Raw genomic sequence first — 25,087 nt, 5'->3', positions numbered from 1 at the left:
AGTGGGTCTTCAAAAAGAAGACTGACATGGATGGTAAAGTACATACCTATAAGGCAAGACTGGTTGCAAAAGGATATAAACAAATTCATGGGGTTGACTATGATGAAACCTTTTCACCAGTTGCAATGCTTAAATCTGTTCGGATTTTACTTGCTATCGCTGCATATCATGATTATGAAATATGGCAGAAGGGTGTCAAAACTGCTTTCCTTAATGGGATTCTTCTTGAGGATGTGTACATGACACAACCTGAAGGATTTGACATACTAGAAGAAGCCCAAAAGATGTGTAAGTTACAAAGGTCAATCTATGGATTGAAGAAAGCTTCTAGAAGCTGGAATCTTCATTTTGATGAAACAGTAAAACAATATGGATTCATCAAGAACGAAGATGAACCTTGTGTCTACAAGAAGGTTAGTGGGAGCATGATCACGTTCCTGGTATTATATGTAGATGACATATTACTCATTGGAAACGATGTCCTTACCCTGCAACAAGTAAAGTCTTGGTTGGGGAAATGCTTTTCTATTAAGGACCTAGGTGAGGCAGCCTATATATTAGGAATCAGAATCTATAGAGATAGATCACAAAAACTGCTTGGCCTAAGTCAGAGTACGTACATAGACAAAGTGTTGAGACGCTTTAACATGCATGATTCCAAGAAAGGATTCATACCTATGCAACATGGCCTATGTCTGTCAAAAACACAATCCCCTTCAACTAAGGAAGAAAGGGATCGCATGAATAAGATTCCATATGCATCTGCAATAGGATCTATCATGTATGCCATGTTATGTACTCGACCAGATGTCTCGTATGCTTTAAGTGCAACGAGTAGGTACCAATCTGATCCTGGTGATGCCCATTGGGTAGCTGTCAAGAATATCCTTAAGTATTTGAGAAGGACTAAGGACTCATTCTTGATATATGGAAGTCAGAAAGAGTTGGTTGTAATCAGATACACCGATGCTAGCTTCCAGACAGATAAGGATGACTTTAGATCGTAATCTGGTTACGTGTTTTGCTTAAACGGTGGCGCTGTGAGCTGGAAAAGTTCAAAGCAAGATACAGTTGCTGATTCTACAACCGAGACCGAGTATATTGCTGCCTCAAGTGCAGCAAAGGAAGTTGTTTGGATCAAAAAGTTCATTAGTGAACTTGACATAGTTCCTAGCATTGCGGATCCCATTGGTCTCTATTGTGATAACAATGGTGCTATCGCACAAGCTAAGGAGCCTAGATCTCACCAACGATCCAAACACATACTTAGGCGTTATCACCTCATTCGAGAGATAATAGATATAGGAGATGTGGAAATATGTAGAGTACCTACACTTGACAATATTGCTGACCCACTTACAAAGCCTCTTGCGCAGCAGAAGCATGATGGCCATACTAGATCTATGGGCATTAGGGGTATGCCTGATTGGCTCTAGTGCTAGTGGGAGATTGTTGGTGTAAGCCCTAGAGGCCAATACTTTTGGTACTTGTATCAAATTGTTTATTAATAATAAAAGACATTTTCTTTATTATATTTGTTTAATAAAGTCCCTGGAATAGATAGTTCGTTTAATGTATCAAGTGTGACTTAATCATGAGAGCATATTAAACATAAGGACATTATTCTTAAAGTATCCGTAGTCGAGTTTTATTGTGAAGTGGGATAACATTAAAGCATGAAGACTATTATGTTTATAGACTGATGAGCACATCTCATGGATCATGGATAAGGAGTTATCAAGTCTCAAACATAGGTATGAATATTAAGAGTAATATTTATACTGGATTGTCCCGCTATGAGGATATTATATAGAATGTTATGCAAAGTGTCATAAGTTATTCTCATGGTGATAATGGTGTATACCACCCTTTGACCTGAAACCACTGTGGACCCTAGATGTAGAGTCGAGTGCTTTATTACTGATCAAACGTTGTCCGTAACTGGATGACCATAAAGACAGTTGATGGGTACTCCACGACGCATGCTAAGGGACATGAGTGACCTAGATGGAATTTGCCCATCCTGCATAACAGGATAAATGTCTATGGGCCCAATATTGAATTGGACAAGGATGACACGGTCTATGCCTTGTGTTTGATATAGACACAAGGGCAAAATGGTAATTATACATATAATTATTATCACAGAAGGATTTGTCAGATCACATGACATTTTCGTGTCTTGGGTAGCAGTGATGTGTTGCTAGATACCGCTCACTGTTTATTATGTTAAATACGTGATTTAATATAATTACCAATGCCGCGAAAACCTATAGGGTCACACACAAAGGACGGATTGATGAGAGATAGAGTAATTAAGGAATACCGTAATGTACGGTGCCCTTAAGTGAATTATAGAACATCGTAAGGTACGGTGTACTTGAGTAGAATACGAAATATGGTAAGGTATCATGAACTTAAGTGGTTTTGGCATATTATAAGATATGGGCCATATACACTTAAGTGGGCTTTTTAGCTTGCAGCCCACACAAGTGGTTCTATAAATAGAACCCTTGGGTAGAAGCATTGTCACTCTTGCAATTTCGTTTCTCTCTCTCTCTCTCTCTCTCTCTCTCTCTAACTCAAAGCCTTCATTTATAGCAGCTAACACTGAGATTGAAGGAATCCGTTCGTGTGGACTGAGTAGAGGCGTTGTCATCGTTCAACGTTCGTGATCGCCACAAGAGGTAACGATTCTATCACTGATCATGCCCATTCGTAAGGATCATTAAAGGAGAAATTTTAAATTCCGATGCGTTTTGGATCGCCATTCTCCTACAACATCTAGCCCGGTCATGTCTGTTCCTCCTCCATTTGTTCACACTCTACCTCATGTTGAGGATACCATATACCATTCTGATTCGTCTGAGGGTCTAGATGTTTATGAGAAAATGGACGAAATGAAAGACCAATTTGTTGAGTTGCGAAAGGAGTTGAAGACCTTGAGGGTAAAAGATTTGTTTGGTAAGAGTGCTGCTGAACTTTGCTTGGTTCCCAATGTTAAGATCCCGATGAAGTTCAAAGTCCCTGACTTTGAAAAGTATAAGGGAAACACTTGTCCGCTCAGCCATCTTGTCATGTATACTAGAAAGATGTTAACGCAAACTGATAATGATCAACTATTGATTCATTACTTTCAAGATAGTCTGACTGGTGCCGCTTTAAGGTGGTACATGGGCTTGGATAGTGCGAGTGTCCGCACGTTCAACGATTTGGGCGAAGCATTTGTGAAACAGTACAAGTACAATGTGGATATGGCACCAGATAGGGACCAACTTAGGTCGATGTCTCAGAAGGACAATGAGACGTTTAAAGAATATGCCCAAAGATGGAGAGAGCTAGCTGCTCAAATCAACCCTCCATTGGAAGAAAAAGAGATGACTAAGATTTTCCTTAAGACCCTGAGCTCATTTTACTATGAGCGGATGATTGTTAGTGCCCCCGGCAATTTTACCGAAATGGTAAATATGAGGATGAGATTAGAAGAAGGTGTCTGTAAGGGACGGTTATCTAAAGAATAGGTATCATCAAGCAAGAGGTATGGTAACAGTTTTGCTAAGGAGAAGGTAGTTAAGACCAATGCAGTATCAGTGGGGAGGCAGATGAGGCCTCATGTCAGAAGAAGTCCGCAACCCCGTCAATACCATCCTCAAGTATCATTTGTTATTCCAGTATTTTCCAACAATCAATCAGTGCCAGTTCAACAACAACGTCAACAACAGTCACAATAAATAACAAACAACTATAACAACAACACCAATAATAATCAACAACAACAGAACTTTGAGAGGAAGAAGGTCTCTTTCGACCTGATTCCTATGACTTATGCTGAATTGTATCTATCTTTGGTTCTCAAGAACCATCTATAACAAAAAAATCCGCCATAAATACCAAAACCACTTCCATGGTGGTATAAGCCAGAGCTTCATTGTGCCTTTCACCAAGGGGCTCTTGGCCACTATATTGAGAATTGCTACCCGCTAAAATATGAGGTCCAAAAGTTAGTAAAGAGTGGGATGTTGTCCTTTGAGGATCGTGCGCCAAATGTGAAAGCTAACCCATTGCCTGCTCATGGTAATTCCTCTATTAATATGGTAGATGGTTGTCCAAGGAGTTTCCGAGTGTTTGATGTGCGACGTATTCGTCGATCTTTGGTTGAGATGCATAAGACCATATGCACTATTAGTAATTGTGAGCATGATCACGATAGTTGTACAATCTGCAGTGTTAACCCCCGTGGGTGTTTGGTTGTCAAGAGAGATATCCAGAGGTTGATGGACGAGAATGTGATTCAAATTCAACAATCAAGGGATATAGATGATGCCAATGTGATAGTTCTTGTGTTCAAAACCCCCGAGAAGGTGGTAATCCAGTTTGATAGCAGCAACAATAATAACGTCAATAGATCGGTATCATCGGTAATATGGTTAGCGGGTCCAATCTCGTATGCATCCGATAGAGCTGTTACATATCAGTATAATGCGACTATGTTAAAGAATGGTCAAGAGGTTCCATTGCCTACGACCAGTTCTGTTGTGAGTATTGCTGATGTAACGAAGGTCACCCGTAGTGGTCGTGTTTTTGGGTGTGTGTTCCCGAAGGATGTAGAGGATGTCATTAAGAAGGTAGATGCGCCTGCAGTAGATCCGGTTAGTGCTCCAAAGTGTCAGTCTGATGAGTTCAGCAGTTTGAAGCCCAATTCGATCATATTGTGGCTAACATTACTTCCTGCAACAACTTGAGTTTTTGTGATGAGGAACTTCCTGAGGAAGGCAGAAATCACAACTTAGCATTGCACATATCAATGAACTGCAAAGAGGATGCATTGTACAATGTGTTGGTTGATACTGGTTTGTCTTTGAATGTACTCCCGAAGTCAACTCTTTCCAAATTGTCGTATCAAGGAGTTTCAATGAGATGCAATGGCGTGATCGTTAAAGCTTTTGATGGTTCTCGCAAAACTGTTATAGGAGAAGTGGATCTTCCAATGAAGATAAGTTCGAGTGATTTCCAAATTACTTTCCAAGTGATGGATATCCACTCGGCCTATAGCTACTTGTTGGGAAGGTCGAGGATACATGAGGCGAGAGTTGTGACATCAATTCTGCATCAGAAGTTGAAATTTGTGAAGAATGGTAAGCTTGTTATCGTTGGTGGAGAGAAGGCTCTGTTGGTGATCCATCTGTCGTCTTTCTCGTACGTGGAAGTTGAGGATGAGTTTGGAACTCCGTTCCAAGCTCTATCTATTGCTGAAGAAAAGAGAGTTGGGGCACCCATGTCCTCTTTTAAAGACGCGCATAAGATTGTTGAAGATGGCAATTCTGATCAGTGGGGCTGGATGGTAGAGGTCGCCAAGAATAAGAGCAGAGATGGTTTGGGATTTCAACAAAGGTCTTTAGTTGAAGATGTGCAACTCAGTTTCCATAGCGGAGGGTTCATTCATGGTAATGAACAACACTCAGTTGCCGTGATCGAGGGGGATGAAGATGAAGATTGCGCCAATTTTGTGATGCATGGTAAAACTTGCAACAATTGGACCACTGTCGATGTTCCTATTATTGTTCATCATTCTAAGTAATTGCTTTATTGTTTTTGAAAATCCTTCTCCTATTCCTAAGGGAGAAGTGAACATTGTTTGGCATCTTTTAATTTGATCATTAATAAAATGCATTTCTATTCATCAACATCTATGATGTTTTATTTTTAATTTTTTCTTTTCTGAAAAATGGTAATCACAAAAAACATTAAAAAAATGTAATTGTCTATCTGCATAATATTTGGTCACAATTCACTTCTCTAAAATCAAAATATCAAATCATTATGCAGGTTCGTTTCTAAACCCATTGAATACAATGATCCTACTCCTTCTCCAAACTTTGAATTCCGTGTGTTTGAGGCTAAGGAGGAAAGTGATGAAGAAGTGTCTGATGAATTGTCTCGTCTACTTGAGCATGAGGAAAAAGTCATTCGGCCATTTGAAGAGCAGACTGAGTTAGTCAAATTGGGTTCCGAGTATGATGTAAAAGAAGTCAAGATTGGATCTCGATTGTGTCTAGAGGTTAAGAAGAGGTTGATTGATCTTCTTCGGGAGTATTCAGATGTGTTTGCTTGGTCCTATCAAGACAGCTTGGTCTAGATTTTGAGATTGTGGAACATGGATTGCCGTTGAAGCCAAAATGTCTGGCAGTCAAGAAAAAGTTAAGGAGGACTCATCCTAATATGGCAGTGAAGATCAAAGAAGAAGCGTAGAAGCAGATTGATGTTGGTTTCCTTGTTACTGCTGAGTATCCGTAATGGTTGGCCAATATTGTGCCTGTTCCAAAGAAGGATGGAAAAGTCTGCATGTGCGTTGATTATAGAGATTTGAACAAAGCTAGTCCGAAAGATGATTTCCCTCTACCACACATTGATATGTTGGGAGACAATACAACTAAATTCAAAGTCTTTTCATTTATGGACAGATTTTCCGGATATAATTAGATTAAAATGGCACCCAAAGATATGGAGAAGATCACATTCATTACACCTTAGGGAACATTCTGTTATATAGTGATGCCTTTCGGTTTAAAAAATGTTGGTGCAACTCACCAGAGAGCAATGACCATTCTTTTTTATGATATGATGCATAAAGAGGTCGAAGTCTATGTTGATGATATGATTGCTAAATCCAGTGATGAAGAAGAACATGTTGAGCATTTGTTGAAGCTATTCCAGCGTTTGAGGAAGTACAAACTCCGCTTGAATCCCAATAAGTGTACATTTGGTGTTCGTTCTGGTAAGTTGTTGGGCTTTTTTGTCAGCGAGAAGGGTATTGAAGTTGATCCTGCCAAGGTCAAAGCAATACAAGAGATGCCTGCACCCAAAACTGAGAAGCAAGTCAGAGGTTTTCTTGGTCGCTTGAATTATATCTCAAGATTCATTTCACACATGAATGCCAAGTATGTGCCTATATTTAAGCTTCTTGGGAAAGATCAGTCTTGTGATTAGACCAAAGATTACCAAAAAGCTTTTGACAGTATCAAAGAGTACCTACTTGAGCCTCTGATTCTGTCTCTGCCTGTTGAAGGAAGACCATTGATCATGTATTTGACTGTGCTTGATAAAAGTATGGGTTATGTTCTAGGTCAGCAAGATGAAATTGGAAAGAAAGAATATGCTATTTACTACCTCGGTAAGAAGTTCACTGATTGTGAGACTCAGTATTCTATGCTAGAGAAAACTTGTTGCATATTGGCTTGGGCTGCTAAGCGTCTGCGTCAATATATGTTGAATCATACCACTTGGTTGATATCCAAAATGGATCCAATCAAGTATATTTTTGAGAAGCCTGCTTTAACTGGGAGGATTGCCCGTTGGCAGATGTTGTTATCCGAGTATGATATTAAATACCAATCTCAAAAAGCTATTAAAGGAAGTGTCTTGGCTGACCATTTGGCTCACCAACCGATTGAAGATCACCAGTCAGTACAATATGATTTTCCTGATGAAGAGATCTTGTACTTGAAAATGAAGGATTATGATGAACCATTGCTTGAAGAAGGGCCAAAATCTGGTTCCCGTTATGGCATGGTATTTGATGGAGTTGTTAATCAGTATGGCAATGGCATTGGGGTAGTGATTATTACTCCTCAAGGCACGCATTTTCCGTTTATAGCTAGATTGACTTTCAAGTGTACGAATGATATGGCTGAGTATGAAGCTTGCATTATGGGGCTTGAAGAGGCCATTGATCTCAGAATGAAGTATTTGGACGTCTATGGGGATTCAACTTTGGTTGTAAATCAAATCAAAGGTGAATGGGAGATGAATCAACCCGGTTTGATACCATATAGAGATTATGTGAGGTGGATTTCAACTTTTTTTACAAAGGTTGAATTTCATCATATCCCCCGAGATGAAAACAGATGGCAAACGCTCTTGCAACATTGGCTTCAATGATTATGGATACATGTTGGAATGAAGTTCCTAATCCGACTGCGATGCGTCTTGATAGGCCAACTCATGTGTTTGCTGTCGAAGAGACCAAAGATGAAAAGTCGTGGTATTTTGATATCAAGTGTTTCCTCCAAAGTCAGATTTACCCGCCTGGGGCATCTTTAAAAGAAAAGAAGACTTTGAGGAGATTAGTTGGCAACTTCTACCTAAATGGTGATGTGATTTACAAGAGAAACTTTGATATTGTCCTGCTCAAATGCGTGGATAGACACGAAGCGAACCTGTTGATGACTGAAGTGCATGAAGGTTCCTTTGATACTCATTCCAATGGACATGCAATGGCTAAGAAGATGTTGAAAGCAAGTTATTATTGGCTGACAATGGAATCTGACTGTTGCAAGTTTGTGAAGAAATGCCACAAGTGTCAAATTTATGCAGATAAGATTCATGTTTCTCCGACACTATTAAACGTCATTTCCTCCCCATGGCCCTTCTCCATATGGGGAATCAATATGATTGGCATGATTGAGCCCAAAGCGTCAAACAAACATCGTTTCATTTTGGTGGCTATTGACTACTTCGTAAAGTGGGTTGAAGCGACATCATATACGAATGTAACCAAGCAAGTTATTGTGAGGTTTATCAAGAATCAGATTATATATCGTTATGGTGTGCCAAGCAAGATTATTATTGATAATGGTTCGAACCTAAATAATAATATGGTAGAAGCTCTTTGTAAAGACTTCAAGATTGCACATCATAATTCTTCTCCTTACAGACCTAAGATGAATAAGGTTGTTGAAGCTGCAAACAAGAACATCAAGAAAATCATTCAGAAAATGGTTGTAACGTACAAGGATTGGCATGAGATGCTCCCATTTACTTTGCATGGGTATCGTACATCCATCCACACTTCGACAGGGGCAACCCCTTTCTCGCTTGTTTACGGTATGGAAGTTGTGCTCCTAGTGGAGGTTGAGATCCCATCATTGGGTGTCTTGATGGAAGCCAAGTTGAATGGTGCCAGACCAGGTATGATCAGCTGAATTTGATTGAAGAGAAGAGGTTGACTGCCATGTGTCATGGACAGTTATATCAGCAAAGAATAAAGAAAGCTTTTGATAAGAAGGTCAGGACTCGATTATTCAGAGAAGGTGACCTTGTGCTCAAGAAGATTTTATTTTTTAAACCAGATTCTAGGGGCAAATGAACTACTAATTATGAAGGCCCATATGTTGTTAAGAGATCCTTTTTGGACGGTCCTTTGATTCTTACAACTATGGATGGTGAAGAGTTCACGCATCCTGCAAATGCCGATGTAGTCAAGAAATACTTCGCCTGAAAATAAAAGAACAACTCACTAAGTTGAAAACCCGAAAGGGAGGCTTAGGCAAAAATGAGCGTCTCGGTGGATTGAAACCCGAAAAGGCGATCCAGGCAAAAGTTAGAGATATAAAACAAAAAATTATCCCGATAAATTGATTACCCCACCTTGGGGCAATTTATGCAAAAATTATGGATCATGGCAAGTAACTGCATCCTGTTGATCTTCAGTCTTGAAGACTTTCTCGAGCACCATGTTTGGTTCTGATTCATCTTCAACCAAAGCCAAAAGCACAGTGGATATTAAAGGCGGTACAAGGATTAGTGATCATTGTATTCAATGTAGCCCTTTCCATGTAAATTACCATTTTTCAACTTTTATAAAGATCTATGGAGTCTTGTCATTTACAGACTACCATTCTATTAAATAAAGTTGAGCTTTTTATCCAATTATTTCCACTCTTATTTATTCAACTAAATAGAATTAAATTTTATTATGATCATTTTGAAGTTAAAGTTTTAAAATAAAAAAAGCATGTTTCCTTAAATAATAAAAGCAGTTACTTTTAAAAAGCAATTAAAGGAATATCAACAACGGTTTGAAAACGGTAAGCCCTAAATGCGAAACATTGTTGGTTTTTCCCCAAGCAGTTGACGTGGCCTCTGTTTATTCTCCATCAGTATTTCAGCATCTCCAGCCGGGTTTTGTTGGTATCCCCAACTGAGTTCGCAATTGCCTTCCTCGAGTTGTAGGCGCGTTATTTGCGGCAGTTTGCACGACTCGGTAGATTTTGTTTCCCCTCAAGTCGCCAGCAACGTTATCCATGACCTATGTTAACCCGATTCTCGAGCGGTATTTTCGATCCTCTGCAAGGTTGTCTCCCATTTGATATGGTATTGACCTAAAATTCCCTACAGAGTTGATAGTGTTAGATGTAGATTCTACCGTAATAACAAAAATTCAATTTGTGCTATAAGTTTTACCTGTCTATTTTCTTTTTTTCTTCAAAGCATCGTCAGGTATAATTTAGAATTTAGAATCTATCTTTAATTTTTTTTTGTGGGGCGGGGGAAGGGTGAGTAGGAAAACAAATTGGGTACATTGGAACATGGTGTGCGAGGAGAGAGATGACATAGGTCTAGGTTTAAAGAATTTAACATCTTTCAATATTGCACTATTAGGAAAGTGGATTTGGAGAATTCATATCGAATAACAAAGTTTATGGGTTAGGGTCTTAGTAAGCAAATATGTACAAAATAAACGGTAAAGTGAATTAAGGGAAGAAAGTTGGTTCGAATTGGTGGCAGGATATAAATAATATAGAGAATGGGGTTTGTGAATTTAGATTACAGTGGTTTTCTGAAAAGCTGTACAAGAAATAGGAAATGGAGCTAGAACATAGTTTTTGAGTGATTCATAGTGATTCATAGTTAAAGGGATAAATTTTGAAGAACATATTCGCTATTGTGTTTGGCCTGACTGTCCATAAAAAGGCTTCATTCAGTGAAGTGTTGCAGAGAAATATAGAGGGGGGATCATGTAGGAACAGAGTCTTAACGAATAGGAAAGAAAGTTGGAAGAAGAAATGAAGGAAAAAGCTCAAAGAATAGTATTAAGCAAAGATTCAGAAGACAAATGGCTATAGTGTAAAAATGAATATTCGGTATAAGAAATGTAGAAGTTAATTTTAAAAGATAGTGTTAGGGAATATAGGAGAAAGTATGCAGCTGTATGAAATAATTGGATCCCGCTTAAGGTATCGACAATAGTTTTGAGAATGTGGCAAAATAAAATCTCGACTAAGGATAATCTCGCCAAGAGAGGGAACTTGAATGAATCATAAATTTCATGCTCGTTTGAATGTGGTAAAGAAGAAATTGTTTCTCATTTATTTTTTGAGTGCCCAAAAATAAGTGAGGTATGAAATGTAATTCTAAAGTGGTTGAATGTGTATGCGGTGTTACATAACTCAACTCTGGGTTTTTTACACAATTTAGAGGTTTGATAGAGTGGTAGGGTGAAAGAAGAAAGACTTAAAATGATTTGGCCCGCGTAGATATGGGCTATGTGGAAAGGTCAGACTGATAAGATTTTTAGGAACAAGGACTCTAATGCAGAAATTTTATTAGATAATATTCAATCGTTGTCATTTGGCTAAAGAGTAAGATGATCGATTTTAATTATTCCCTTGATCAATGGATATCAAATCCACTCGAGTGCTTATAATGATTGCGATTTCTAGATTCATAATTTTCGTGTAAGCCGAGTGGGAGCATATCAATTTAATTGTCAAAATGTTGTTTTTAGGGGAAATGAGCGGGGGTGTTAAGATCTGCAATTCTTATATCTCGTATGTGTATTGTTTGGATTTATGTACTGGTTGGATTCCTAAATTTCGATGTCTCTGTGTTTTAGTTTATTGTCGTTAAGTAGTTTTGGTTTGTAAGGTTTGTGTGATTATTTATTTTAGTCGTTTCTGTTTGAATTTGTAAGGACATGTCTTAGTTTAACAGAAAATGTAAGGGGATTTTTGAATTTAATAGAGTTCGTTTTAAGAGTCAATTCACCTTAATTAACTAAATGAATGATTCTTGCATGAATTTTATATATATATATATATATATATATACATATATATATATATATATATATATATATATATATATATATATATATATATATATATATATATATATATATATATATAAATAAAGGGAATACATGATTTTGAAGTGGCCTAATTTTGATCCAAAAATACCCTTTAGTTTCTTTTTAAATAAATAAAATAATATAATTTAAAAAATTATATTTTTGGTAACTTACATCACTTATAAAATGAAGTGGTTAGTAACTTCCTTATCTTTTAATTTAAAATAATTCTCACTTTCTTTTACTTAAAAATTAATTATTTCTTTTTCTCTCTCCCTTTTAGTTAATTCATAAATATTTTTCTTTTACTACAATTTTTTTTATATCACTTTGTCACCGAAGATATTATATTAAAAATATAAAATCAACAACTTTGACAATATAAGTTCTCTTTCTTTTGATTTATATTGCATCATATGAAAATTAAAGAAATCTATAAATCTTTAATTTTTAGACTGACCTATGTTTATACATTAGGATATTTAACGAAACACATATAGTGACACTCAATTCTTTGTCTCTTATTGTTATCAAAATTCAAAACTCAAAATCAAACAACCACCATTTCTTTATTTCTTTTTTTTCTCTTCACTTCTTTATCTCTCTTCTTTGTTTGACTAATCTTTTTTCTTTTCTTCTTTTTAATTCTTAATTTTCTTTTACATAAATTTGGTAAAATATGAAGATAAAGTCATGCAGGAATCATTCATTCAATTAATTTTTCTTTTTAATTCTTAATTCACTCAATCTCTTTTATCCTTCTTAATAATAGGGTTTTATTTTTTATGACCAGAGTCTTCCTCTTATGATCTTTGTATTTGATGCCTTTCTCCTTTTGTTAATTTTGTTTGGGGTATTTTTAATGCAGGAAAGTGTAATACTCACGTTTTAGATAGAGATAAATTTAAGAAGGAAAAAATGGTGCATAAACATGGAAATGAAGCATCTACACCGGTGAAATCCGTACTCTACCATGATGGTAGCATATGCACTTTTTCGTTTAATTATTACTTTTTTTTAATATTAGTGAAATATAATAGAGAATCACACAAGAAATATAAGCCATGAGAATATTTAACTTGACACTCTCCAATTAAATCTGGCATATTCGTTTGGAATGGAATGATCATGATATCCTTGTAAAAATTTCGGAAATTTTGAAATTTTTAATTTGATTTTAAGCGGATACTAGAATTTTGGGAATTTACATTTTTTTTACCGTTGTTATAAGTCAGATTCCAGAAATTTCAAAATTTTGAATATTAAAAATCATTTTAAAAATAAAAATTTGAAAATTTAGATTGAATTTGATTTTCGTCTAAGTACCCCACTTGATAGTTTTTGTTGTGAGAGAGAGATGTGTTTTTATTTTATTCATTTAAGAATATTTTTACTCTTGAATATTTTTGAATTTGTGAATTTGCCTTCTATTAGTGGTTTATGTAAATAAAACCATATATATTTAACTAAGTCCATTGTTTTTTTTTTTTTTACCAAAAATCCAAATAATTCAGAAATATGTCATAGTTGTTGTTCTATCAAATCTAGACTAAAACAAAGTATCTTCATTCTTCAGGTATACATTTATTTGTGTTACAATAAACCTTATTATATTCAAATGAGTCAAATATTTTGAATGTATTTCTTTGATAATATGACATTTCGTCATATATTTGTAGTTTTATAAATCTCAATAGCGCATTGATAAAGAGATGTATGAAGAATTGATTCAAATCCTTATAAGGTAAAAAAAACTATATTACACTACTTACTATTAATTTTACTATCTTTTTATCTAAAAAAATTCTAATTTGATAGTCTTACATTTTTTTACCACGGAAAGCAATTGTAGAAAAAAGAAAATACTTCGAATAAAGATTTCATGTTCGACATTTCTCTTAGAGAATGTTATTGATTATAATAATAGATAAGAATATGTTGTTCCAATAATTAAGTGTAACCAACCATTCCTATTACTATGCATATGAGTTTGTATAGTTTGAATTATTCATTGCTTAGTACTAGGAATCAGCAATAGGGTTCCCTTAAGATTAGGAATTAGTTATACACTCAAGTATCACTTGTATCTATAAATACTCAGCATTTATGGCTGGAAAAGAATATAAAAGAATCATTCTCTTTATGGTATTCAGAGCGTAAAGCTTAAAAGCAATTTTTTTCCGATCCTTGTTATGCCTTCTGAACCGACGCCCACTATGTCATCACCAGCCGACAAATTGATTGTCTTGAATGCTGGTTCTCAACTCTCCATTAAACTTGATGGAGACAATTATCCTGCCTGGAGAATTCAATTCATGGCTCTTTTAACAGGCTATGATCTTCTAGGTTATATTGATGGAACTACACCTTGTCCATCAAAACAGCTCGCAAACGATACCACCGTTGTCAATCCAGACTTCACGAATTGGGTTTGACAAGATCAACTCATTCTACATGGTATTGTATCTTCGGTGGCTGCAACAGTGGTCACACACTTAGGAACTGTCAAAAGTTCCAATCAAGCATGGGAGATCCTTAAAACCATGTATGTGGGCCGCTCAAGAGTGCGGATTATTGCGCTCAAACAACGGATTTCCAATTTCAAAAAAGGAAATCAATCGATGGTTACATATCTACAAGGGATAAAGGCAATTTCGGATGAACTCGCAATCATTGATCATCCCCTTGATGAAACTGATCTTGTTATTCACACTCTCAATGGTTTGAGTGCTGAGTATCGTGAAATTTCCGCTGCACTTAGAAGCAGAGAAAGTCCTGTTGCATTTGCTGAACTTCATGAAAAACTGATGGATTTTGAAACAATTCATCATCAAGCTGATCCACTTGTAGTTGACAATGTGATTGCCACTGCCAATGCAGCCACAGGAACAAAAAACTATCACCACAAAAACAACAACAACCGCAACCCTTCACCAACTTTGCGGAATGGCGAAAATAAGGTAGTCTGTCAGTTTTGTGACAAGGTTGGTCACACTGCTAAGGTTTGCTACAAAATTAAGGGATTTCCTAAACGAAACGGCCCTAAACCAACAATGAACTTTGCTCAGAATCAGGCTGCAACACAACATGGTAACTGGGTCATGGATACAGGAGCATCTCATCATATTGCTCAGGACCTACAACAGCTTACCTTAACAAATTCCTATCCTAGAGCAGATCGGGTGATTGTTGGTGATGGAACATGTTTGGAAATTACTCACACTGGTAACTCTGTTATTAATACTTCTGTCAAACCTCTTCATCTTAAACAAGTCTTATGTGTTCCTAAAATTCAATCCAACCTTTTGTCTGTTTCCAAGTTATGTCAATCTAATAGTTATTCTGTTGAATTTTTTGCAAACCATTTTGTTGTCAAGGACTTGACCTCGGGTCAACCACTGCTTCAAGGACCACTTAAACAAGATCTTTATCATCTATCCAATACATTTAGGTCATCCAGTCCACCGCAAGCATTGCATACAAGCATTCATTCTACATCTACATCATCTACCAATAAAGCTTCCGGCCTCACATGAGCATACTTCCTGTCACTGTGCAAAAAGCCACAAGCTTCCTTTTTCAAATCATCATCTCACAAGCAGCAAACCTTTGGAACTTTTGTACTCTGATGTTTGGGGCCCAACTCCTATTAGATCAGTAGATGGTTTTTTATATTATTTAATCATTGTTGATCATTTTTCCAAATATGTCTGGTTGTACCCAATGAAACATAAGTCAGATGTCTTCTCTATTTTTGTTCAATTCAAGTCCATTGTTGAAAAATCCTTCAATTTTCCAATTCTTTCCCTTTTCGCTGATAACGGTGGAGAATTTATCAAATTAAAATCTTTTCTTGCCAATAATGGCATTTCTCATTTAACTTCACCACCCCACACACCTGAGGTAAATGGCACAGCAGAGAGGAGACACAGACATGTTGTTGAAACGGGTCGTGCTCTTTTGCATCATGCTAATTTACCTTCCCAATTATGGTCATTTGCTTTCACCACTGCTGTGTATCTTATTAACAGGATGGCTAAACCAATCATTAATATGATCTCTCCCTTTGAAATATTATTTAAAAGCAAACCAGCTTATCATACACTTCATTCATTTGGCAGTTTGTGCTTTCCTTGGCTAAAACCATATATGCAAAATAAGCTCCAACCCAGGTCTAAACCTTGCATTTTCCTAGGCTATTCAACGTCTCAACATGCATATTTTTGTCTTGAACCTTTGTCAAATAGGATATATGTATCTAGACATGTCCACTTTGTGGAAAACTCATTCCCCTATCAATCCCTAATTAATTTGTCATCTACTTATCCTCCAATTCCATCACATGACTCTTCGGTACACAATATTATTCATGTTACCCAAGATCAAAATTCAGCTCAGGAACCAAACCAGTCCATAGCACATGAGTCATCCACACCTGAGCCATCAGTCCCGGTATCGAGTCCCAAAACAGATCCGGTATCAAGTCCTCCACCAGTCCCTGAGTCAATGCAACCTATCGAGTCGTCTGTAACAACAGAGATACCAGTGACTAGTGATAACCTAACAAGCTCTACCACCAACACTGCATCTAATCCGGTTCCAACTTCAACGACAAATAATCCAGTTCAACGTGCTCCTATCGTAACAAGGTCACAAAATAATATATTCAAACCCAAGAAACTATTTATTGCCTCTAAACATGACTTGTAGGAAAATCTTGAGCCATCTACTATTACTCAAGCACTTAAAATACCACATTGAAGAGATGCTTGTTCGGCTGAATTTAATGCACTCATGAATAATGGTACTTGGACCTTGGTTCCCCGTCAGGCTCATACTAATTCAGTTGGCTGTAAATGGTTGTTTCGCATCAAAAGAAATCCTGATGGAAGTGTGGCACGATATAAAGCAAGGTTGGTTGCAAAAGGATCCACTCAAACACCTGGTCTTGATTTTAAGGAAACATTCGCACCGGCTGTGAAACCTCAAACTATTAAAATGGTTCTCACTTTAGCACTTGCTCAAGGGTGGACCTTACACCAAATGGATGTTAATAATGCCTTTTTGCAGGGAAAATTGACTGAAGATGTCTACATACAACAGCCACCCGGATTTATTCATTCTGAATTTCCTTAACATGTATGCAAACTCAAGAAGGCTATCTATGGTTTACGACAAGCACCTCGAGCATGGCATGATTCTCTCAAGGCCTTTGTTCTTTCTATTGGGTTTCAAACAATCCTAAGTGATTCATCCTTGTTTATTTACAATAAACATGGTGTACAAGCTTTCTTATTAGTATATGTTGATGACTTACTTTTGACGGGCAGTGATACTACCTTTTTAACTCAATTCATGACAGAACTTTCCAACAAGTTTTCGCTCAAACAACTTGGTTTCCCTCATTATTTTCTTGGCATTGAAATGATCCCAACCAAGGAGGGTATGTTATTATCTCAACATGGTTATATTCGAGAACTCTTGGATAAGTTCAATATGGCTGGAGCAAATACCGTTAACACATCATTATGTATGACTACTCCTCTCAAACTAAATGATGGATCAGCCGCTGCCGACTCAAAGCTATTCCGTAGTATCATTGGTGCATTGCAATACGTTACTTTGACAAGGCCAGATCTGTCCTTTACAATTAATAAATTGTCACAATTCATGCATCAACCAACACAACTGCATCTCCAGCAGCTCAAACGAGTATTGCGGTATCTAAAACATACTATTAATCATGCTTTACGGCTAGCAAAACCACTTCATCTTAAACTGCAAGCCTTCACCGATGCTGATTGGGGAGGTAATTACGATGACAAAACATCTACTTCAGCTTACATAATTTACTTTGGAGGAAATCCTATTTCATGGTTATCAAAAAGACAGAGAACAGTTGCAAGATCTTCCACAGAAGCCGAATACCGATCTGCTGCCAATACTACAGCTGAGATCATGTGGTTGCTCAATCTATTGAGTGAACTTGGAGTACCATCTAAAGTACCTACTTTTTTTGTGACAATATTGGCACAACCTACTTATGCTCCAATCCAGTTTTCCACTCTCGAATGAAACACATTACTCTAGATTATCATTTCGTGCGACAAATGGTTCAACTTGGAAACATACGAGTCTCTCATATTTCTACAAAGGACCAACCGACAGATATTCTAACAAAGCCTATGCATCGAACCAGATTTTCATTTCTCAGAGACAAATTTTGTGTCATTGATGGTGACCCAATTTTGAGGGGGCATAATAATAGATAAGAATAAGTTGTTCCAATAATTAAGTGTAACCAACCATTCTTATTACTATGCATATGAGTTGGTATAGTTTGAATTATTCATTGCTTAATACTAGGAATCAACAATAGTGTTCCCTTAAGATTAGGAATTAGTTATACACTCAAGTATCACTTGTATATATAAATACTCAGCATTTATGGCTGGAAAAGAATATAAAAGAATCATTCTCTTTAGATTACACATAATCAATAGTACTTTGCATGCTTTAAAATAATTTTGAATAGGGGTGTTCAAAACCAAACCAAACCAACAGAAAACCGCAAACCAAACCAAACCAAATCGAAACCGCAAAAAACCGCATTTGGTTCGGATTCGTTTGGGTCATTTTTTAATAAAACCGCATGGTTTAGTTTGGTTTGCGGTTTGTAATTTGCAAACCAAATTAAACAAAACCAAACCACATTATGTTACAACCCAAATTCACTTATCCCACATCCAACCCAAACCTCAAACGTAGTATGCCTTAACCTTACAATTACAAACGATTTTCTCTTAATCACACTTAGGGTTTCAATTTCAACCTTCTTGAATCTCGCATAGTAGTATCACACATTCTTCTCATCTTCTTTTCCATGTAGGTCTCACATATCCTACTTTAATAAGTCCTCTATTATATTCTTTCCTTTTTATCTTTTATGTTACTATTTTCTCTTCCAATTACGTTTTTATTGCACTTTTCTTATCAATCTCGTATCTCTTATGTTCTTTTTTTCATCTTCTCTAATCTCTCATCTCATATATTTTTTTTATGTTTTATTATAATGTCTTTGATATTATTTTATGCTACTATTTATATTTGTCTTTTATTCCACTTTTGTCTAATCTGGTTTTTTGTATATTGAATGAAACGTTTTTGTCTAAATATGATGAATTTTGATGTTATTTAGTAATGTATGAATGACCAAACACAAAGTTATGTCGTTATTTATAGGAGTATATATGGCTCAATAAAAATATTATAAAAAATCGAACCAACCCAAACCGCATTGATTTGGTTTGGTTTGATTTTATTTCTAAAAGTCAACCGAACCAAACCGAACCGCATAACTTTTTCTCTTGCGGTTTGGGTGATTTTTATCGCAAAAATCGCCCAAACCGCACCGCGAACACCCCTAATTTTGAATATCTTTGTTTACCATTTTTAAAGTGTAATAATATCATTTTAATGCTACATACAATAGAAATCTCATAAAAAGAAAAACATACATTTATTTTTCTTTGCTGTGCGCATTAAAGAAAGCGGACAGATGGGCACGGGAGTGTCCGTCTGAACGCTAGTATATATAATATTCCGCCACATCACACTTTTATTTTTAAAATACTGTTATGATTTGACAATATAAAATATTTTAATTGGATGAGAATGTTTTAAGAATAGGAAATAGTGATTTGAAAGATAATCAAATACTTAGTCATTAACTTTTTAACATGTTTGATTCCATGAATAGAAAATATCCACTTTACAACACGTTGTAAAGAAACATAATTTTAAACCATTTTTACACAAACCCTCTTTTTTAAATGTATGGTTTTAGATATGGATATTAGATACAGGTTCAATCATAAAACCAGTTATTTTACACATCCTCTAAAAAGTGCGAGCCAAAACAATTGGAATCGGAAAACCCGCCGCTCACTTCCCTCAGTCGCAAAAATCAGTCACCCCGCCGCTCCATCGCCAACAAACCGCCGCTTGTAGCCGTACGCCGCCTCAGTTAACTGTTGCAGACGCCGCCTCAGTTAACTGTTGCAAACGCCGCCGCAGGTATTTTGTTTAGCTAACTTCCTCTGTTTTATACTTTTATCCTAACCCCAGACTCTGTTATTTCTTCTATTGTATGCATATCACGTTTTTCAGTAAACTCTATTAAATTGCTAAGAATATAGGGTTTTGATTTTGATGATTTGATGCAATTTTATATATTTAGGGTTTCAGCGTTACAGTAATGCCTCGAAAGCCTAGAAGGCATCAACAACTCAAATCTTGGCCGATTACATTTTCCCCTTTTGCTCGTGCTCTTGCTCATACGATGCCGAAGCGTCGTTCCGAATCTGTTGAGAACCCTACCCCTTCCTCTGCTAGTAAGACACTTTTTTCCTTTCTATTATTTCAATCTTAACGAATCATATGTTTTTAGGTGCCTTTTATGTTTTCCACTCTGAATGCTTGTTTCTGATCCACTTCATAGGTAATGGATCCACTAAGCATCCTTTAGAAGAGAGATTGGAAGTGGAAGGATCCGAGTCGTCTGATGGGGAGTTTGATGTAAAATCTCTTATGATATGATTTGATAATGATTTTCATGATCACTAGTGGTATTATGTTTTGAATTGTTTAAATTTCAAAATTGTATGGTAAAATTGAGTAATATGAGGTCTTTATTGTTTAAGGGAGTTGTCCAAGCGGATTTTGCGTTTTTTGATCCTAAATCCAATGATTTCCATGGAGTTAAGACCTTGCTGCAAACTTACCTGGATGTTGAAGAATGGGATTTGAGTGGATTTGTAGATTTGATTTTGGAACAGACCACTGTAGGGACTGTTGTGAAGGTAGAGGATGATGAGGATGAAGGGGTTTTCGCCCTTGCTACCGCTCTTAATCTATGGAGATATAGGGTAAGTCACATGCCATCACATATCATATTTTTCATGATCTGTTTTCCTTTTTCTCTTACTTTTTTACTGCATATGTTTGGTATTAGCCAAAAGTCACGGTGTGACTGTGCGGTAGGTAGAAGCTAGCACTAGCAGCTTCAGAAAAACAGTGTAAAGAGCACTAATCATAAGGTAGTGGTAACTCACCGCATTGCCAAACACACACACACACACACACACACTCTGTGATTGTGTGGTAACCTTGATATCACTGATTTACTTTTCTTCTTTGTATTTGTTCCTCTCGTTCTTTGATGGGCATCTCATTTTAAATACAAAGAAAATTGATTTTTTTAGTTTTATATATATATTTCCCCGTTATGCAATTTTACTCTCTCTCTCTCTCTCTCTATATATATATATATATATATATATATATATATATATATATTAAATTTTGTACAATGAACCTTAATCAACTCGTTCTTATTTCAATGTCTAATTTTTTGCTTTAGTTTTTGGTTCATTAATTGGTAGCACCTCACAATTTGAGAATTTTGTTTATGACTGGTTTAACATCTTGACAGTCATAAGAACTTAACTGAGACCTAGTTTGTTGTTTCCTCCATAAGTTGAAATTAACATCTACCCTTCAATTATTTTAGAAGCATCTTTATCTAAATGATCTACAAACACATTTAAATTTATGAAGTTTTTTTTCTGTGGTAACTTTGGATCCAAATACACGCTTTATTTGAGAAACTCCTAGAAGCTTATCTAAATTGAGCCTAATAATTTTGCTAGGAGCATAGATGTATTATCCAACTCAAGGAATTTCTCCTCCATAAAGTATGCCAAGAGAAGCACATTGCTGATCAGTTGAGATTACTTTTGGGAGAACAAGCACATAATGTGGGTCTCCTTGTATCACAGCGTGTGGTGAACCTTCCTCCTCAGCTTTTACCACATCTCTATGATTCTCTTTTTAATGAAGTGTCATGGGCCACGGAAGATGAGGTTAGTTGTTGATAATATCAGATGAGTGAGGATGTTAAAATGTTTTTCTTCGACTCTTTTGGACTAATTCTCTATTTAGAACTTACATTGTCACGATGTACACTTAACAGCCAACAGAGGACCTCCGAAATTCCTTCCGGTTTAAGCATTATGTAATACTAAGCAAAATTTACAAGGTATTATGCTTCTGCAGTATCTCATTCCTATTTACTATCCTCTTTAATTATATTCCTAGCTTTTATGGTTAAGATCATTTTCTTCTGCTCCACTTTTGTGTTTTGTGATGTTTTACTTCATTCCTTGTTGTAAAAATATAGCACAAGAATGCAGAACAAAAAAGAAAACAGAGCGATGATAGCGATGAGGCGATAATATATGTTAAGCCTGAGGATGAAATTTTTCACAAGGTATGAATATCTTGCTGCCATCATTTTGAATTATTTTGTCTCCGATTACTGATTGTTGTCTAAAAAAACTTCCAGTTAAGCTCGTGGTCCTTCTGTTTTCCTTTACGCACCCAGCAGCCTGCACCTCACGAGGCAAGTTATATGAGTCTTACATATCAATATACCATTATCGTGAAGTTTTTGTTAACCTGCTGAAATTTGCTCATTTTTGATAGAAGAGTAAATAATCTCTCATCACCAATGATTCTGAACCACACAGTTTCTTTCTATTACAGCTAAAGAGTTACAGATCAATGGGATTAATCATGGCTGTTGAGGCAGACAAAATTCCAGCATTTCGACAAGAATTAGGTTCTTTAATAAATGAAAGCTAAAGGCAACTATAAGGTAGTGTTTCTCAACAATTCATTAACATAATCTCATAACTTTCTGAAGCTATCTATGTATTTTAACTTTGTTTGATTTTTATTTTCCTGCAGGTGTTTGAGATGCCAAGTTTTGGGATTTTTTTAATTTATTTTTTTGTGGTCTTTTTTGTTTTGCAATGACAATTGACAAGATTTTGAAAATCACCTTTCCCTGTCATTACTTTCTACGTTTTAAGTTTCTCAATTGTTAGATCCTTATGAAACATGCAAAATAGTTTATACTTTGATGAAAGTGGTTGAACTTTAGAAATTGTAAAACATTTGTAACTTATTTATTTATAAAGTAGTAGTAGCAGTGTCATTCAGAGCCCAGGAGTCTAAGATCATTCATCAATGCAGGGAAGGGGCAACAATGGTTGTGCCATCACACTTTCAGTAAGTGTAAGCCTATTCAGTTACACACTCCCACCACTCCACCAAGTAATTTCCCAACCTAAAACACTAATTTCAACTCTACCCTCTTCGTTCGTTAGATACCAATTTTTTTGCTGTCAACTCGCTCGTATTTTCAAATGAACCGGCATGGTCCCTCTATTCTCTATATGTCTTTCTCACACCACGCCAAAATTTCATAGAGTAAGGTTTTTACTTTATGTTTGTGAGTATTATCATTTTGCATAAGGTTTTTTGTTTTTCATGTATCCTTAACAACCAGTAAGTTTGCAATTAGGATTGTTTTTGTTTGGTTTGAGAAAACTTAACTGATTCAATTGGGATACTTTCTCTGCGCCATTCCTGTAAGTGCTCATCTTTTTTGCTTTTGTTAATTTTTTGTTCAAATTTATGTTTTCAATAATTATGTCCCAGTCCGACTATTATTAAATCATGTTGACTTGAGTTCCGCTCAAAGCATGTATATTCCATTCTATTTCATAAATTTAAAGTTAAGTAACTTATAACTTGTTCCTCTAAAAAATCAAATCATTTATGTAAAATCATTAATTTATGGCTTCCATCATGTTGAGTAGTTTGCTGTATTATTCATGGAGATCAATGCAAGATTATAATGTAGTTGTTGTTGCTGTGAAGTTTCTATTTATGAGTCATTGTATAAAAGCTTATTTATCAAGAAGTTTTCTTTTGTACTTTTATGATATATGCAAATTGCTTACCCACCAATACATCTTGACTATTAGCAACCAATTAATTTCATCAATTGTAGAATCATAGACAATAGCTGATAGACTTTACATTTTCGCCTTGTCACCTACAATTGTAATGGGGAGGGAGGTGAAACCACTTAATGGAATAATCTGGTTTGATAACTTATAAAAATATTCTCAAAAGTGTTTATGAATAATGTTATAAGCTATTTTAATAAGCTCCTCTAAATAGTGTCACAAAACTTATAGCATAAGATACACTCATATTAGCGAATCCAAATAGCCCCATTCTCTGAAATTCCAATTCTAAATAACTATGTCATAAAAAGCAATCCAAGGGTATGATTGATAATCTAAATCAAAGAAGTTATAAATCTACTAAATAGATGTCGATTATAGTATATTCCACTAAATAAACGTCGATTATAGTACTCTTTTGGATCAAACTCATATTAAACAAAAAAGATTATAGTACTCTTTTGGATCAAACTCATATTAAACAAAAAAAATTATTGAAGAAGTTCGAAATCAAACCTCATACATCATAAATAAACATTTCAATAATGAGATAGAGAATCTAATTCTACAAATTTGGAATCCTTACTTGGAAACTAGTCTATAATTGTTCTATTTTATATCAAACACATACTTGAAAGTCCAACTAGTCTATAATTGTTCTATTTTATACCAAACACATACTTGAAAATTCTGAGGAAAAAAAATCAAATTCTAGACAACCACATATATCCTAAGAAAACATTTAAATGGTGTGATAGAGAATTTAAACCACCTAACTTTGATTCTCGTAACTTATCCCTCTAAACTTTTTCCTTATTAGAAAATTAGTCGATTTTTGTAATCTTTCAGACCAAACACATACTCAAAAAATTACGATTAGAGAAATTTCAACTCTAAAAAATCATAGACGTCATAAAGAAACAATTCAACGATGTGATGGTGAATATAAATCATCGAAATTTGACTCTTGTAACTTATTCCACTAAGCAGACATCTTTACTAGGAAAGTAGTCGATTATTACTCTTTTGCACCAAACACATATTCAAAAATTTCGATCAAAGAAGTCATAATGAAACATTTCTAGAGTGTGATAGAAAATCTAAACCAATGAACTTTGTTTTCCGTAATTTATTCCACTAAATGAACGTCCTTACTAGAAAACTTGTCATTATTATACTATTTTAGGTGTGATAAAAAATCTTTGTAAGGGTACTACTTTCTGTGTTAAGAATCAACTATGTTTTTTGTGAAAGTACATTGTTCTTGAATTTATTTAGATGTGAAATATTATTATCTTGC

General features: G+C 35.6%; 1 protein-coding gene across 1 annotated transcript; it reads left to right on the top strand.

Annotated features, from left to right (window-relative positions):
* The first annotated feature begins 19,726 nt into the window (after positions 1-19,726).
* On the top strand, positions 19,727-22,967 carry LOC127100487 (protein BCCIP homolog). Its single transcript, XM_051037699.1, has 10 exons — positions 19,727-19,984; positions 20,148-20,301; positions 20,409-20,485; positions 20,611-20,835; positions 21,619-21,831; positions 21,942-22,007; positions 22,149-22,238; positions 22,314-22,370; positions 22,514-22,625; positions 22,718-22,967. The coding sequence occupies exons 2-9, from the start codon at positions 20,166-20,168 to the stop codon at positions 22,610-22,612; spliced, it is 963 nt and encodes a 320-aa protein (XP_050893656.1). The 5' UTR covers positions 19,727-19,984; positions 20,148-20,165; the 3' UTR covers positions 22,613-22,625; positions 22,718-22,967.
* Positions 22,968-25,087: the final 2,120 nt, after the last annotated feature.

The sequence above is a fragment of the Lathyrus oleraceus genome, chromosome 7 (assembly GCF_024323335.1).
Source record: "Lathyrus oleraceus cultivar Zhongwan6 chromosome 7, CAAS_Psat_ZW6_1.0, whole genome shotgun sequence".
NCBI lineage: Eukaryota > Viridiplantae > Streptophyta > Magnoliopsida > Fabales > Fabaceae > Lathyrus > Lathyrus oleraceus.
Note: the sequence above shows the minus strand (reverse complement) of the source record. Positions and strands in the feature narration are given on the sequence as shown.

Excerpts from the sequence above, each read along its gene's own strand:
- LOC127100487 (XM_051037699.1), top strand. The coding sequence starts at position 20,166 with ATGCCTCGAAAGCCTAGAAGGCATCAACAACTCAAATCTTGGCCGATT. Across the intron at positions 22,008-22,148 it reads TACTAAGCAAAATTTACAAG|CACAAGAATGCAGAACAAAA; the intron begins GTATTATGCTTC and ends GTAAAAATATAG. Across the intron at positions 22,371-22,513 it reads AGCAGCCTGCACCTCACGAG|CTAAAGAGTTACAGATCAAT; the intron begins GCAAGTTATATG and ends TTTCTATTACAG.